General features: G+C 39.3%; 2 protein-coding genes across 2 annotated transcripts; both read left to right on the top strand.

The window, feature by feature from the left end:
- The first annotated feature begins 3,953 nt into the window (after nt 1-3,953).
- LOC105069962 (olfactory receptor 1J4-like) lies at nt 3,954-4,891 on the top strand. Its single transcript, XM_010956213.2, is given in 2 exon segments — nt 3,954-4,245; nt 4,248-4,891. Coding segments are annotated over 2 exon segments (936 nt in total).
- Nucleotides 4,892-13,898: 9,007 nt separating this feature from the next.
- On the top strand, nt 13,899-14,881 carry LOC141577575 (olfactory receptor 12D2-like). Its single transcript, XM_074363179.1, is given in 2 exon segments — nt 13,899-14,550; nt 14,553-14,881. Coding segments are annotated over 2 exon segments (981 nt in total).
- Nucleotides 14,882-15,016: the final 135 nt, after the last annotated feature.

Raw genomic sequence — 15,016 nt, 5'->3', positions numbered from 1 at the left:
GATGGTGCCTTTGGTGTTTTATGTAAGTCATGGCCATAGCCAAGGTCATCTAGATTTTTCTCTCATTTATATTTTAGAAATTTAAAGGTTTTTTGCTTTACATTTAGGTCTATGATGTATCCCTATGGACCTTTCCTGTTATGGGTACTTCCCATCCCTGCAACTTTACTGTGGGATTAGAAGCCTTGGTCGTTGGTTGTGGAGGGGTGCTTGCACAGAGAACATAGGAGTGGTTCCCTGATCTCAAAGTGTGATGGCTGCCTGGCAATTTTAGGTTCTTCATTCTGGAAGGCATGAGACAAAGAAAGGAGTTACTCTGAGTTCAGGAGTAATCGACCCTAATTATCTTGAAGAACTACAGGCGATTTCCCTACCAGTAATAACATTAAACAGGCAATTGTAGCTCTGTCACATGATGTGTAAACAGAGCAGGATAAGCAAGAGTTCTGACGAATGAAGATCTGGGTCTCCATCAGGGAAGCAATCTTGACTGGTGGTAGTGTTGGAGGAGGATAAAGGAAGTCAATATGGATGGTAAAGGAAGGCAATGATAAATTTCAGTTACAGCCTTGGGATCAGCTGTAGTGGCGAAGACTGTAGTTTGTTCCACTAACGCACCCTTTTAAATTCTGTTTATAGAGTGTATGACTGGCTCTCATCCTCCAGGCTCAGCGTGGGGGCACGGGTAGAGGTGGGTAGTACATGGTGTGGAATGTAGCTGATGCCCGCCCTGGAGCTCCTTGTCCCGCTTGGGTTATTGGAAGCGGCATTAGACAGTTTTCAGCAAGCTCACAGCGTCTTAGTGAAGTGCTTGCGTTTTTGCTCTGTCTGAGGGCTTTCTCTGGCACTGAGGGAGTCTGCAATCATCCAGCCAATGAAGATGTCAGTTCACATATATTGGACAAAGTGGGGATAAAAGTGGATAGCTTAGCTGACTGAAATGTGAATCACATAATTTTATCGTTACTCTGTGGGGACAATTTAGTTCTTTCTTAGGGAGGGAGTAAGTTCTTACCAAGATCAAGAGAATTCATTAATCAAAAAATTCAATCGTTCACTCAATATCAGTTCTATAACAATGTCAATGATTCTAGATGTAATTCTAGATGTAATATATATGTATATGTATGTATATATAATTGTTTATTTTTGGAAGATACAAGGAGAATGTGTCAAGAGCTGTTATTTATTTGCACTCATTGTGTGCTTTAGCGTGAATCGTCTCGTTTAATCTCAGTAATAACTTCGTGATGACGATGCAGTTGTTACCTGCACCTCACAGCTGATGAAACAGGGCTGAGAGGCTACTTAGTGTGCTGAGGGCCAACAGTTAATGAGCGGCATGGCCCAGGCCCAGTGCTTCTTCTGAGCATTGAGCCCAAGGACTCCACCTCCTCCCTCTACAAACGCTGAAGTCTCTCCCAAGGGAGAGAAGGTACCTGCAGGATGTGGAGTTAAAGCCAGATTTGCGCTCTCGTGGTAGCAAGTGTAAGCGGTGTGGGGGTTTGCAGAAGCCAGACTTTCTGTTCCTGGACTGTAATGTGCTGATGGGAGAGGCTGACCCGGTGGGCTGGCAGCATTGGAGTTGTGGATGACTGAGCCATCCTCACTCCTGGAACTGTGAGCAGGTGGAGAGGAGCCCACGGTGGCCCTGAGTCTGGGGTACCCTCTCAGGTGACTGTAGCAGCTCAGTCCCTCAGCCTCCGCACAGGCTCCTCCCCAAGGCATTGGAGGCAATTAGTCTACTTTGATTCTTTCCTTAACCAGGAGCTTAGGGACTTTTTATGTGTCCTCTCTGAGGCTTATAACATGGTATCCTCCCGCCTGTGGCTCAGGCGCTCAAGGACAGTCACAGAAAGCTCAGGAGGTCACGGGCTCAGAGAGGGCTCTTCTTACTTTTTAGTTCATGGGGTTCTCAACAGAAGCTCAATGCTTAGTAAACTGCTTGGGTTAGAAGGTGCCTGAGCTCCCTGAGTGGCACAGGTCAGCGTGAGCTGGGAATTCTAGGTGGGCAAGACGTGTCTCTGCGTCTAGAAGTCTGCGTATGCACTCCACGTGGGTCTGTGTGGCGTTTCTTTGCTCCTATAATGTGGATATATGTATGTTTTCTTCATGGTTTTTGTCCCTCTCCGTGGTGTGTGTGTGTGTGTGTGTGTGTGTGTGTGTGTGTGTGTGTGTGTGTGTGTGTTATTTGCTCTATTTTATTTGCAGCTAGTGTTTACGGGGTAGTTCCTGTGAGTGAATAGGGCCCAAGTGCCTCACTCACCAACCACCTTGTGGGGGTTTGTGTCATAGGGGCTCCTCTTTCACCATTGTCTGGGATGGAACAGGTAGAAGCCTGAGAAAACAGGCCCATCCAAAGGCTCCCTCTCATACTTCAAGGCCAAGATCAAACCTCTCCAGGGCTCATGGCCCAGCTGCCTCCTTCACCAGGCCCTATCTGAATCAGGGTTCCTAGTTGGCTCCAACCATCTTGTTTTCTGCTGGTTTCTCTGTGAGGACTCGCACAGTGTATGTCAGTGAACGGCCACGCCTGCACATAACGGTCAAGTCTCTGTCCTCCTTGGTGGCCATGAACTGAGATAACCAGTGTCCCTGAGCAAGTTCATGGTCCCTGAGGGAGACTTGCTGTCCTGCACCTATACTTGAGTGACGGTGTCAGTCTTGATTCCCTCTTCAGGGTTATGTCATTGGTAATCCTCACCTGCAACCTAACTTCCAAAGAAATACTAAATCTGGAACCCACCACCAAAAAAGCTGAGTGACCTTAGGTCAGTCATTTATCTCTTTACCCTCAGTTTTCACATCTATAAAATAAGGATATAATAGTCGCCTTGTGTATCAAACAATCCTTAAATATATAATTATTGCTTTGAGAGGAGTTAAAGCATGCAAAAGTTCTTTGTAAATTGTATAATGGACAAATAAATGTGAGTGGCAAATTTTTCTTAGAGGGAGTTAAGAACATTTTTGACAAAGGTAGTGGACATAATACAGCTTCTCTGGATATTCTAACCAGTGAGGGTATAATTTCTATGCAGAGGAGTTTAAGACATGGATTTTGGTGAGGCAGACAAATGTTGTGATTCCATCTGCTACACTTAATTATATCTTTGCACATTTACATAATACACAATTTTGTTTTCTTACAGTCAAAATAAGTATAATAATCTCATTTTTAGAGCTTTAATGTGGATTTAATTTGAAAGTGCATGTTAAACACTTGGAATAATGCCTGGTACTATTATTAATGTTGGTTTGGAAGCCTGGATTGGACACTTGATAACAGGGAATTTGACACAGCCAATTACACTGAAGTCCTGTGACAAAGCTTCAGTAATTCTTTCCCAATGTAGGGAGTTCCACACCCATTTTAAGAGAAAATGACTGATACCTCTTACCTGGTACCCTTTAAAAAGATTTTTTGTGTTTTTTTGTTTTATGGGGGGAGGTAATTAGGTTTATTTATTATTATTATTTATTTAGTGGATATACTAGGGTTCGAACCCATGACCTCGTGCATGCTAATCACACGCTCTTCCACTGAACTGTACCCTCCCCCCGGTACCCTTTTTACATTTTGATCTCAGCAAATTATAGAGGTTTGAACCTGGCTTGATATAAAGATGTAAACTCCTTGAACACAGAGACTTCTTATTTCTTGTTCACTACTATGTACTCAGTATGGGACAGAGCTATTTTTCAATAAATATTTGTTGAATAAAGAAATTTCCTTTGGTTTCTTTGGAAAAAGACTTGATTAATGTGAGGATTTGATCTATTATTGGAGCCAGAATGGGGCAGACTGATTCATACAGCAACAACTGTGAGAAATAAAGAGAAAAGTAGCTAAAAATAAGAATTTTCACACTAAAAAGGCCATTACTATAATGCTATGGCATGTTCACTGACATTTCCCACTTTCCCCAATTCCCACCAGAGACAAGAAGGGCATGAGGAGGGGGAACAAGAGCAGCGTGTCCAAGTTCCTGCTCCTGGGGCTCCCCATCCGGCCACAGCAGCGGTGCGTGGTCTTCACCCTGTTCCTGGGCGTGTACCTGACCACGGTGCTGGGGAACCTGCTCATCATCCTGCTCATCAGGCTGCACTCTCGCCTCCACACCCCCATGTACTTCTTCCTCAGCCACTTGGCCTTCTCTGACATCTCCCTCTCATCTATCACTGTCCCAAAGATGCTGGTGAACATGCAGACTCAGCAACGATCCATCCCCTATGTGGGGTGCATTTCCAGATGCATTTTTTCACACTTTTTGGTTGTCTTGACAATTTCCTTCTTGCAGTGATGGCCTGTGACAGGTATGTGGCCATCTGTCAGCCACTTCACTACACCACCATCATGAGGGAGGAGCTGTGCATCTCCTTAGTAGCTGGGTCCTGGGTCTTCTGTTGTATCCATGCCCTGTTGCACACCCTCCTCTTGGTCCAACTGTCCTTCTGTGCTGACAATACCATCCCCCATTTCTTCTGTGACCTCACTGTGCTCCTCAAGTTGAGCTGCTCGGACATCTCCCTCAATGAGCTGGTCATCTTCACTGAGGGAGGAATGCTGTTCATCCTGCCTTTGAGTAGTATCTTAGCCTCATACATTCATATAGGGACTACCATCCTGAGGGTCCCCTCCACTAAGAGACTCTTTAAAGCTTTTTCCACCTGTGGCTCCCATCTATTTGTGGTGTCTTTATACTATGGGACACTTGCTGGTGTTTACTTTTTCTCCTCATCATGGGACTCCAATAACAAAGACGTGATTGCTTCAGTCATGTATACAGTAGTTACTCCCATGCTGAACCCTTTCATCTATAGCCTCAGGAACAGAGATATAAAACAGGCCCTAGAAATAGTTGTCAATAGGGCTAACTTCTTGAAGTGACAATGACTAAATCCTCTTATTGCAGTCATGAACGCAGTGAGCTAGATCTCCTAAAATTATTATATGGTTGGCAACTCTGAATACGCATTCTGCTGTCATGTGCAGTGTTGTTAATATGTCAGTTAGGTCCAGTGTGTTACTTGGGTTGTTAAATATTCTTTATCTTTAATTAATTTTTTTCTGCTTTTTCATCATCTCATAAAATACATAAAAAAAAAATGTGAAACATGTCACACAATTATAATTGTGGATTTGTCTTTTTCTCCTTTTAGATATGTCAGTTTTTGCTTAAATACTTGTTATACTATGTTATTTGAGAACACACATATGTAGCATCATGATCTGCTCCTGGTGGACTGATTCTTCTATGTAAGATGTGCTGAAGCTGGCTTGCACTGGCTTCAAGATGATTATGAACATCTCTTTCCAACTCCACATTCAATGACAACATATTGGTAGACTGAAATCAGCCATAGAGGGGATAATTACACTATGGAAATTGGTCAATGCTACAAAGCAAAGCTCACCCTCAATAGCCATTTCTTATTCATTTAACAGCACACCACTGCACTTCTAATTAGGAGATATTTCTCTTTAGCAATGGCTCCTACCTTAATATCTCAACTACCTCCTAAAATATTAATATGGATATACCAGCATTCTTTTCATTGGTGTTTACATGGTATTTCTTTTCCATCAGTTTACTTCATACTTTTCTATGTCCTTAGATGTGTAAAGTGTTAGAGTTAGTTCCCTAACAGTGTGAAACTGGGTTTTACTCTTTTTATATAGATTGACAATCATTGTATTTCTAGGGAATTTGATCTATTAACATCAAATGTAGCCAGAATGCATTTGAAGTTATATTTTCCATATTTCTATATGCTTTCTAATTGAGATACCTGGGTTCATATTTATTCTCTCTTTTCTTTTTCCCTTTTGATTATTTAAGTATGTATTGTGTTATTCTATCCCTTCCTCTGTTTACTTATTAATCATACATTGTTATTATTTTATAATTCTCTTCTGTGATTTATGTAGAGATTTGATCTTGCTTTTTCTTAACATTTTTAAATTTTAGTATAATAAACATGGCATGAAATTTACCATTTTAACCATTTAAAGTATACAATACAGTGGCATTTAGCACACTCAACACCACTATCTTATTCTAGAACCTCAAAAGGATACTCTGCAGAACATCAATGCAGTTAAGTAATTTGCAGGTATGAAAAAAATAATGATAAAGAAATCTATGAATAAATATGGAGGGACTTCCAGGACAAATTTTGAAGTGAAAACAGCAATGTGTAAAAGAGCATCTACAGCATGCTACTTTTTGTGTAAAAATAAAGGGAAAATAAAATATACATGTATCTGAACATTTGAGCAAAAAGAAACACAATAAGAATAAATCAGAAACCAATGAGACTGAGGAAGGGGGCCAAGATGGTGGAGTAGAAGGATGCTTGTAGCTCACCCTCTCCCACAAACACACCAAAACTCACATCCATGGATCCACTCAGCCAACCAGAGCACCTGCAGAACTCCGACAGAACATTGCCCTCTTCAAAAGACAAAGATGTCAAAAACCTGTTTTATTCCTGCAAAGGTGTTAGACAGATAAATAAATAAACTCCTTAAGGACCACAATAGGTAACTGATACTCCATAAGCCACAGTGCCAGAGATATATGAGCAAGATGAAGAAGCAGAGGAACTACTGCCAATTAAAAGAGCAAGAGAAATCCCCTGAAAGAATGATCAATGAAATAGACATTGATGGCCTACTAGATGAAGATTTCAAAAAAGGAATGATCAATGTACTGAAGGAACTAAAAGAGATAGTGTTTAGAGATATAAAATATGTCAAAAATGAAATTGAAGCTATAAAGAAGAGCCAAGTAGAATTGGTACGCTCATTGGCTGAGATGAGAGCTGATCTAAAGGCTGTACAAAGCAGACTAGATAACGCAGAGTAATGAATAAATGACCTAGAAGACAGGACAACAGAATGCACACAATCAGAACAGCTGAGAGAAAAACAAATAAAAACTAATGAAAAAAACATAAGTGACCTATGGGATAATATAAAGCGTGCCAATCTATGCATAATAGGGGTTCCAGAAGGGGAAGAAAGAAGAAAGGGAATTGAAAAAGTATTTGAAGAAATCATGACTGAAAACCTCCCAAACTTAAAGAAGAACTCAGATATCCAAGTACAGGAAGTCAGAGGGTCCCAAACAGGAAGAACCCAAACAGACCCACACCAAGACATATCATAATCAAGATGGCCAGAGTCAAGGATAAGAAATGATCCTAAAGGCAGCAAGAGAAAAACAAAGAGTGAATTACAAGGGAACCCCCATAAGGCTCTCAGCTGATTTCTCTACACAAACTCTACAGGCCAGAAGGGAGTGGCAAGATATATTCAAAGTCCTGAGTGAAAAAAAGATGCAGCCTAGGATACTTTATCCAGCAAGGCTATCCTTAAGGATAGAAGGAGAGATAAATATTTTCAAAGACAAGCAAAAACTAAAGGAGTTTAGCAACACTAAACCCATGCTGAAATATTGAAAGTTCTACTCTAAATAGAAAAGAAGTAAGATGCTACAAAAATGAGAAATTCATAACTGGAAAGGGGAAAACTACCATGAATTACAAATAGAATAAACACAAAATTATAACAGAAGACATCTAAATCATTAACAGTGGGAGAGGGAAGCAAGAAAATATAGAGGTTTTTTTCTTTCTTTTTAAAATTTTTTGTTCTCAGTAGGATGGGTTTGAGATTATATTACTCTCTGTTTAATAAAAACAGTTATAGTAATGGGCTAATAGACTTACAAAAAAGGGTAACCACAAGCCAAAAACTTACAAGGGAGTCACAAAAACTAAATAAAATCCAAGAGAATACAAAGGAAAATTACCAAACCAGAAAAGGAAGAGGAAAGGAACAAAGAGAAAATACCAAATCAACTGCAAAAATAAGTTCAAAATGGCAATAAACACACATCTATCATTAATTACTGTAAATGTTAATGGACTAAATGCTCCTATCAAAAGACATAGAGTGGCAGACTGGATAATAAAGCAAGAACCTTCAATATGCTGCATACAAGAGATCCACTTTAGGGAGAAGGACACATACAGATTGAGAGTGAAAGGATGGAAGAGGATATTCCATGCAAATGGAAAAGCCAAAAAAGCAGGTGTAGCAGTACTGATTTCAGACAAAATAGACTTTAAAACAAAGGTCATAAAAAAGGACATTTTATAATGATTAAAGGAGTAATACAAGATGAGGATATTACACTAGTTAATATATATGCACCCAATATAGTAGCACCTAAGTACATAAAATCTCTGACAATGATTGTATTCCCATCAATATGGGAATATTGATGGGAATATGTACATAAAATATACATATGTTTTTATGTACATATTTTATGTACATATTCCCATCAATATTCCCATATTGATGGGAATACAATCATTGTCAGAGATTTTAACTTGCATTAACATCACTAGACAGATCTTCCAGACAGAAGATAAATAAGGCAACAGGGAATTAAATACTACAATAGAAAAATTAAAGTTGGCGGATATTTTCAGAGCATTACACCCCCCCCCCAAAATAGGATATACATTCTTTTCAAGTGCACATGGAATATTTTCTAGATTTATCATGTACTTGGGCACAAAAGAAGCCTCAACAATTTTTAGAAGATAGAAATTATCTCAAGCATCTTTACTGACCACAATGCCATGAAACTAGAAATCAACTGCAGAGAAACAAAGGAGAAAAAAAGGAAAGCATGGAGATTAAACAATATGCTATTAAAAAACCAATGGGCCAATTATGAAATCAAAGTTGAAATTAAAAAATATCAGACAAATGATAATGAAAACACAACCACACAAATTTTATGGGATGTAGCAAAGGCAGTGCTAAGAGGGAAGTTTATAGTGATACAGGCCTTCCTCAAAAAAGAAGAACAATCTCAAATAAACAATCTAACCCACCAGATAAAAGAACTAGAAAAAGAAGAGCAAAAACACCCAAAAGTCAGCAGAAGGAAGGAAATAATAAAGATCAGGGAGGAAACAAATAAAATAGAGATTAAAAAAACCATAGAAAAAATCAATCAAACCGAAAGCTGTTTTTTTGAAAAAGTAAATAAAATCGACAAACCTCAGGTCAAACTCACAAAGAAGAAAAAAGAGAGAGCACAAATAAGCAAAATAAGAAAGGAAAATTGAGAAATTACAACAAATAACATAGAAATACAGAATATCATACGAGAATGTTATGAAAAACTGTATGGAACCAAAATGGATAACCTGGAGGAGATGGACAAATTTCAATTTTTTCAATGTGGTGATCTACCTCCTGCTGTCTATTTTTTACTCAAAGACTTGTTTAAATCACGTATTCTGAGGATGATTGATAGTTTTAATATAGATGAGGCAAAACAGCTAGATGAAATCCAGCAAAAGGATGCAGTTGAGTGAGGGCTGGAAATGAGAAAGTAATTGGTGAGCAGAATGGAAACACAATGGCCATCAGAGTTGTCCCACTGCAGTATCATAAAGCCTCATGCCTTACAGTTAATTCAGCTGAGTTAAGATGTTTGGATTAATAACAAAACCTGAATAATTGCAGAAAGGATAAGTTATGAAAAATGGCTTCTTGACATGATGAAATGGGAATCAAGATTCCCTTAAGGTTTTTTCTTGCCTAACTATTGTCATTATGGAGGCTACGGTGGCCCCCAAAGGGTAGACCTTCCCTGCAGACACAGCTCGTTTCAGAATCTTTATGGCTTTTGCCTCCATGAGATGTATGACATCAGGAAGGAGAAGAAGCAGACTCCTGAGCGACAATCTGAGTTGATAAAGGAAGGTACAAGGGCTCATCCCATTCTAATTAATATTTCATCAGGACAAAATTGGAGCCTCTTGGGGTTGGTAGGGTCCCAGAGTGAGTACATGTAAGTGAGGCTGCCTCACTGGGGCGAGCTGTTCTATAGGAAAGCTTTGTTATAGAAAATGACAAAGAAGGGAACCCCTAATTTTGTGAGAATGTGGAAAAGAAGGAACACAGCTCTACCCAGACTTTCTAACTTGAGTGTGTGATGTTAGATACAGAGAAAAGGTGAGATTAAGATTACATTGCACCATAACAGTAAACAGAAAGGGAACAGAAAATAAGAAATTGTAATCCTCTTGTAGAAAATAGTGTGATATTGGTACCAAAAACCCAAAGAATAGAATGAGGTACAAATATTGCAGTCAAGGGAAGCAGTGGGATGGAGGAATTGTCAATTATGACACAGAAAGATATGTTTTTGAGTGAAAAATGTGAAGGTTTAGATGGAGAATAAAGTCATGGAACCAGAGAGGGCAGGGACAGTTCACAGTTCCCAGGTGCAAGAAATCTGTGACAGAGGACCCAAATTTTGTGAGAATTTTGAAGATACATTCTTGAGACAGAGATAAAGAGGTTCAGATTTATAAATCTCAGATTAACCTTTGAGATTCATCAACACAGGGGAACAGACTAGAAATACAATTTAGCTCAAAAGGCATTATATTGGGGGGGTGGTGGTATAGCTTAGTGGTAGAGCACATGCCTAGCATTCAAAGGTCCTGGGTTCAATCCCAGTACCTCCATTAAAAAAACAAAACACATACATGTGTACACACACACATACACACACACACACACACACACACACACCCCACAACCAAAAAAGAAGGCATTATAGAGAGTGTATTCCTAACATTTAGATATTGATAAAACAGTGAAGACTCATCTGTCCCTTGGTGCTTTCATCAAAGAAGAAAGACAAGAATCAGCATGATTAGGGTTTGACACTCAAGGTTTCTCCCTTCTTCATGACTCTGTACGTCCCTAAGGTACCAGGTGGGGAACTGGGAAACCTGAGATGTTTTTCTGTCTCATTCCAGGGGTCCTTCCTTTTGTTTTGTTCTTCTCCCATATTTCAGTTTAATTTCCTATTCTGAGGTGTCCAAATCTATACATGTGTATATTTTCACCTCTCTCCTAAATGAACTATTCCTCTCTCTGTCTTCTCCCAACATCAGTATCCTCGATTTCTCAAAGTTGCCTGAACAGGATCCACAGAGCTCAGACTCTGATGAGAAAAATGTTAAGATACTGGAAAATGACAAAGCTGGAGCGATGAGTATAGAAGAAGTGAGCCAACAAGAGCAATACCACTGCTTATTACTGTTTTTGCATATAATTGATCTCAAAATACAGTTTTGCTTTGCTTGGAAGAAAACAGACTCCATGTGATTATATTCTTATCCTCATAATGGATAAATCTGTACTTTGACACCCTCTCCTTCTTGGAGACCATTTTCTCTCAATTTGTCCCCGTGAAGAGACTTATTCAATCTGTCTTCCTTCCATCTTGTCTCCTCGTTCACCTTCACCTATACCTCCATGTAAGTATCCGTGGGTGGCCACTGCCTTGAATGCATAATGGGGTCACAAGAGCTTATAGTTGGAGCTACATCCACTGACACAGAGAAGGATACAGGAAGAAATAAAGACAAAAGAAGACACACTGAAATACGCAAGTTTTATCTTTTGAGCTCCTGCTCAATATGTGATCTTTATTTTTTTTTAAATGTACAATTTTACTTTCCCACCAGTAAAATGCATTAGATGCCCTGTAACTCCACAGTCTCATCAAAATTAGTATTTTCGGTTTTTAAATTTTTAATTTCAGTCTTTCTAGTTGGTGCGTAATAGTAACTGATAGCTCATGCTTTTCTTTTCTAATATAAATATTTTAAGCTATAATTTTCTCTTTAAGCACCACTTTAATAAAAATTTGAATTAGTTTTAATTTTTATTCAAATGAAATATGAATTTTTAAATTCATATTTTCTGAGTTTTTAAACCATTTGTTGTTCAAACTGTGTTTTTAAAATTTTTCTGTGAATTAATGAAGTTAACAATTTAATTTCATTTGTTAAGAGAAGATACTCTGCACTATTTCACGATTTAAGACATTTTAAATATATTGAGACATTTACTAATCCAACAAATGATCCATCTTGTTGAATGCTCCATTTCAACTTGAAAAGAAAATGTTATTTTGGGGTAGGATGATACACAAATGTTATTTAGCCCCAATTTACATCTTCTGTATTTCACCAATTTTTTTAATCTACCTTCTATGATTAACAGAGAAAAGTACTGACATTGCCAGTATAATTGTAGATTTGTCTATTTTCCTCTTCAGTTACCTCAGTTTAGACTTTGTCATAGGCACATATGTTTAGGATTGTCATTTCTTTTTGATGAACTGTCACTCTATAAATATGAAATATTCCTTTTCATTCCAGAAAATATTCCGAAGTCTGAAATCTAAATACCTTGATACTAATATAGTGATCTTTAGAGTAAAGAAAGCACCAAGAGCAATGTCCTTAGAATGGCTTTGATTCTTTATCTGAATGTTAGGAATATTCGCTTCTGGTGGGGTGGAACACTGGACTCATTCAAGAATAAATGCAACCATAGCACGTCATTTGGCTCTGCAGGGAAAAATATTTATGTAGTTATGCTGATGTAAATATTTTCCACCAATTTTCAGCATTTACTTGGAAGACTTACCTGTGGCTACAACTCATCTTTTGTATGTTTTCAATCTTGACAATATACAGATCAAGGTACAGCTTTCCAAAGTTTGGGAGGATGCAAGAGTGAGGAAGATAAGTGGATGGAATGTAGACTTAAGCATACCATTTAAAAGGATAAAACCAGCTAATTGAAGAGCTGAAATCATTGCAAAATTGGAGAAAGGAGGAAGAGGAGTGAGGATAATGTAAAAAAGTAAAACTTCATTTTTCAAAATAGAGAGCTGAAAGATATCTTAAGTTGATAAAACTGTTTCTTAGATGTATAAGCAAGTAGCACATTTTTTAGAGGCATAGAGGTTTAAACCATCAGAAGAGGTAAAACTAAACATGGAGGTGTGTAAACTTAGGGTAAGAGAACTTTTCTTTTTATTATATGTTCTCTTACACTCTACTATTTTAAAATTATTTCTCTCCCATTCATGAAGAAGTAGATCCTTATTGCTATAGCAACCTCAAAAAGTCACCTCTTCGTACCATGTAAATCTACCGGTAGGGAAAATCTAAGCTGAAAAGTCACGAGAATCTCATCCACTGACAGATTGTATTATTCCTTGAAAATAAATCATTAATAAAATCAACGATTATATTCATCATTCTTACTCTCATCCCAGGTAGGTTCAGTTGACGTAACGGAACAAGAGAGCTCCCTGACCAAAAGAACAAAGTTGAGTTTCTGGACATCCAAAGCTAGGACCAGATCTTCACTTTAGTGCTCCATCAAAAGTGGAGACTCAGACATCTGGCTGGAGTCTTGACATCTTTCTCTTCTCTTTCCAACTCTGATCACTAGTGAAGTGTGGTGCTTAAGTCCAATAAAACTATCAAGGTTAAGTCCAGGTTTGTTGCTCATATCCTCTAAGACCTTCGGTAGAGTATTCTCTTTGCTTTAATTTTCTCATCTGTACTATGAAATTGAAAGTAGATTCTACCATGTGGAATTGTTGTGAGGCTCAAATGTTTGATATTTAGTTTGCTCTCTAGCACGCAGCAAGCACCAAAGAAATTATGTGTTTAGTGATGCCCTCCTTGTTATACAGTGAATTTCACGAAAGCCGGGACCGTGTGTGATTTCATCCTATTGAGTATCAATAAAATTGAGAGATTTTCAATGGTCAATAAATGAACTTAGAATATACTAAAGAGTGGGTGGGTGAGTGGATGGATCCCAAAACAATGGCAAGGGAGAGAAATTAAAGAAAAAATCATTTTGGAAAGCTAGGGACATCCATGCAAGAGGAGTTTCCTAAAAGAGATCCCCGGGTAAATGTCAGCATTATTTGATCCTAACACTTGCTCTTTGCAGGTGATGTGGATCGTGTCTTATGGCCACTAGAAACAGGACAGAAGTAACTGAATTTGTCTTACTGGGCCTGTCCAGCTGGCCAGAGATGCAACCTGTTATTTTGGGGATTGTCCTTACCATGTACCTGGTGGCCGTTATGGGCCATGCCCTATTAGTAATTGTTGCCCTCTCCGACCCCAAGCTTCAGACCCCCATGTATTTCCTGCTCAGCCAACTTTCCTTTATTGACATATTTCTGACAACCATCACTGTTCCCCAGATGCTGGTGCACTCACTGTCTGTGAATAAAACCATCTCCTTTAACTGCTGCATGATTCAGCTCTTCTTTTTTATGGCTGTGGGCAGCATGGAAGGCCACCTGTTGGCTGCCATGGCCTATGACTGCTATGTTGCTATCTGCGACCCCTTAAGATACTCGGCCACCATCAGCCGTCGCCTCTGTCTGCGCAACACGTTGACCTTGTGGGTGGTCGTCAGCCTCAACAGCCTCCTTTATAGTGTGTTGGTCACCCGTTTAACTTTCTGCGGCAATCAAATCACCCATTTCTTCTGTGACATCACCCCTTTGCTGAAGCTCTCCTGCACCCGACCGGTGGTCAATGAAATGCTAATATTTACCGAAGGTGTGGCTGTGGTGGTCAGCCCCTTCTTCTTCATTTTAGGTTCCTACGCCTCATCGGTGTTGCCATAGCCCACATGCGCTCAGTTGCTGCCCTGGGCAAAGCCCTGTGCACTTGTAGCTCCCACATCCTGGTTGTGCTGCTCCTGTATGGCTCTGTGACCCGCATGTACCTCCGGCCATCGTCCAGCTATGACTTGGACCAGGATCGCCAGGTTGCCATCTTTTACACGATAGTTACTCCTATGCTAAACCCATTGATCTACAGCCTGAGGAACCAGGAGGTCAAGGGTGCTCTGCGAAGGCTTTTCAGGAAACTCTGCATCTCAGGAAACGTCCAACGTGATTCCCAGGCAAGTGAGAAATGTCAGCACATCTCCTGAACCCAAGGAGGAGCTAAGATCTAACTTGAAAATGCCTCACGTAGATGGATTACACTCCTAATAACTGGTGTGGTTCACACTCCTGTGGAATAATCTTCCCTGCTGGCTTCCTCTTGTTGAGATTTGGGAAGAAGT

Source organism: Camelus bactrianus, chromosome 4 (assembly GCF_048773025.1).
Source record: "Camelus bactrianus isolate YW-2024 breed Bactrian camel chromosome 4, ASM4877302v1, whole genome shotgun sequence".
NCBI lineage: Eukaryota > Metazoa > Chordata > Mammalia > Artiodactyla > Camelidae > Camelus > Camelus bactrianus.
The sequence above is the reverse complement of the archived record's forward strand: the minus strand, read 5'-3'. Positions and strand labels throughout refer to the sequence as shown.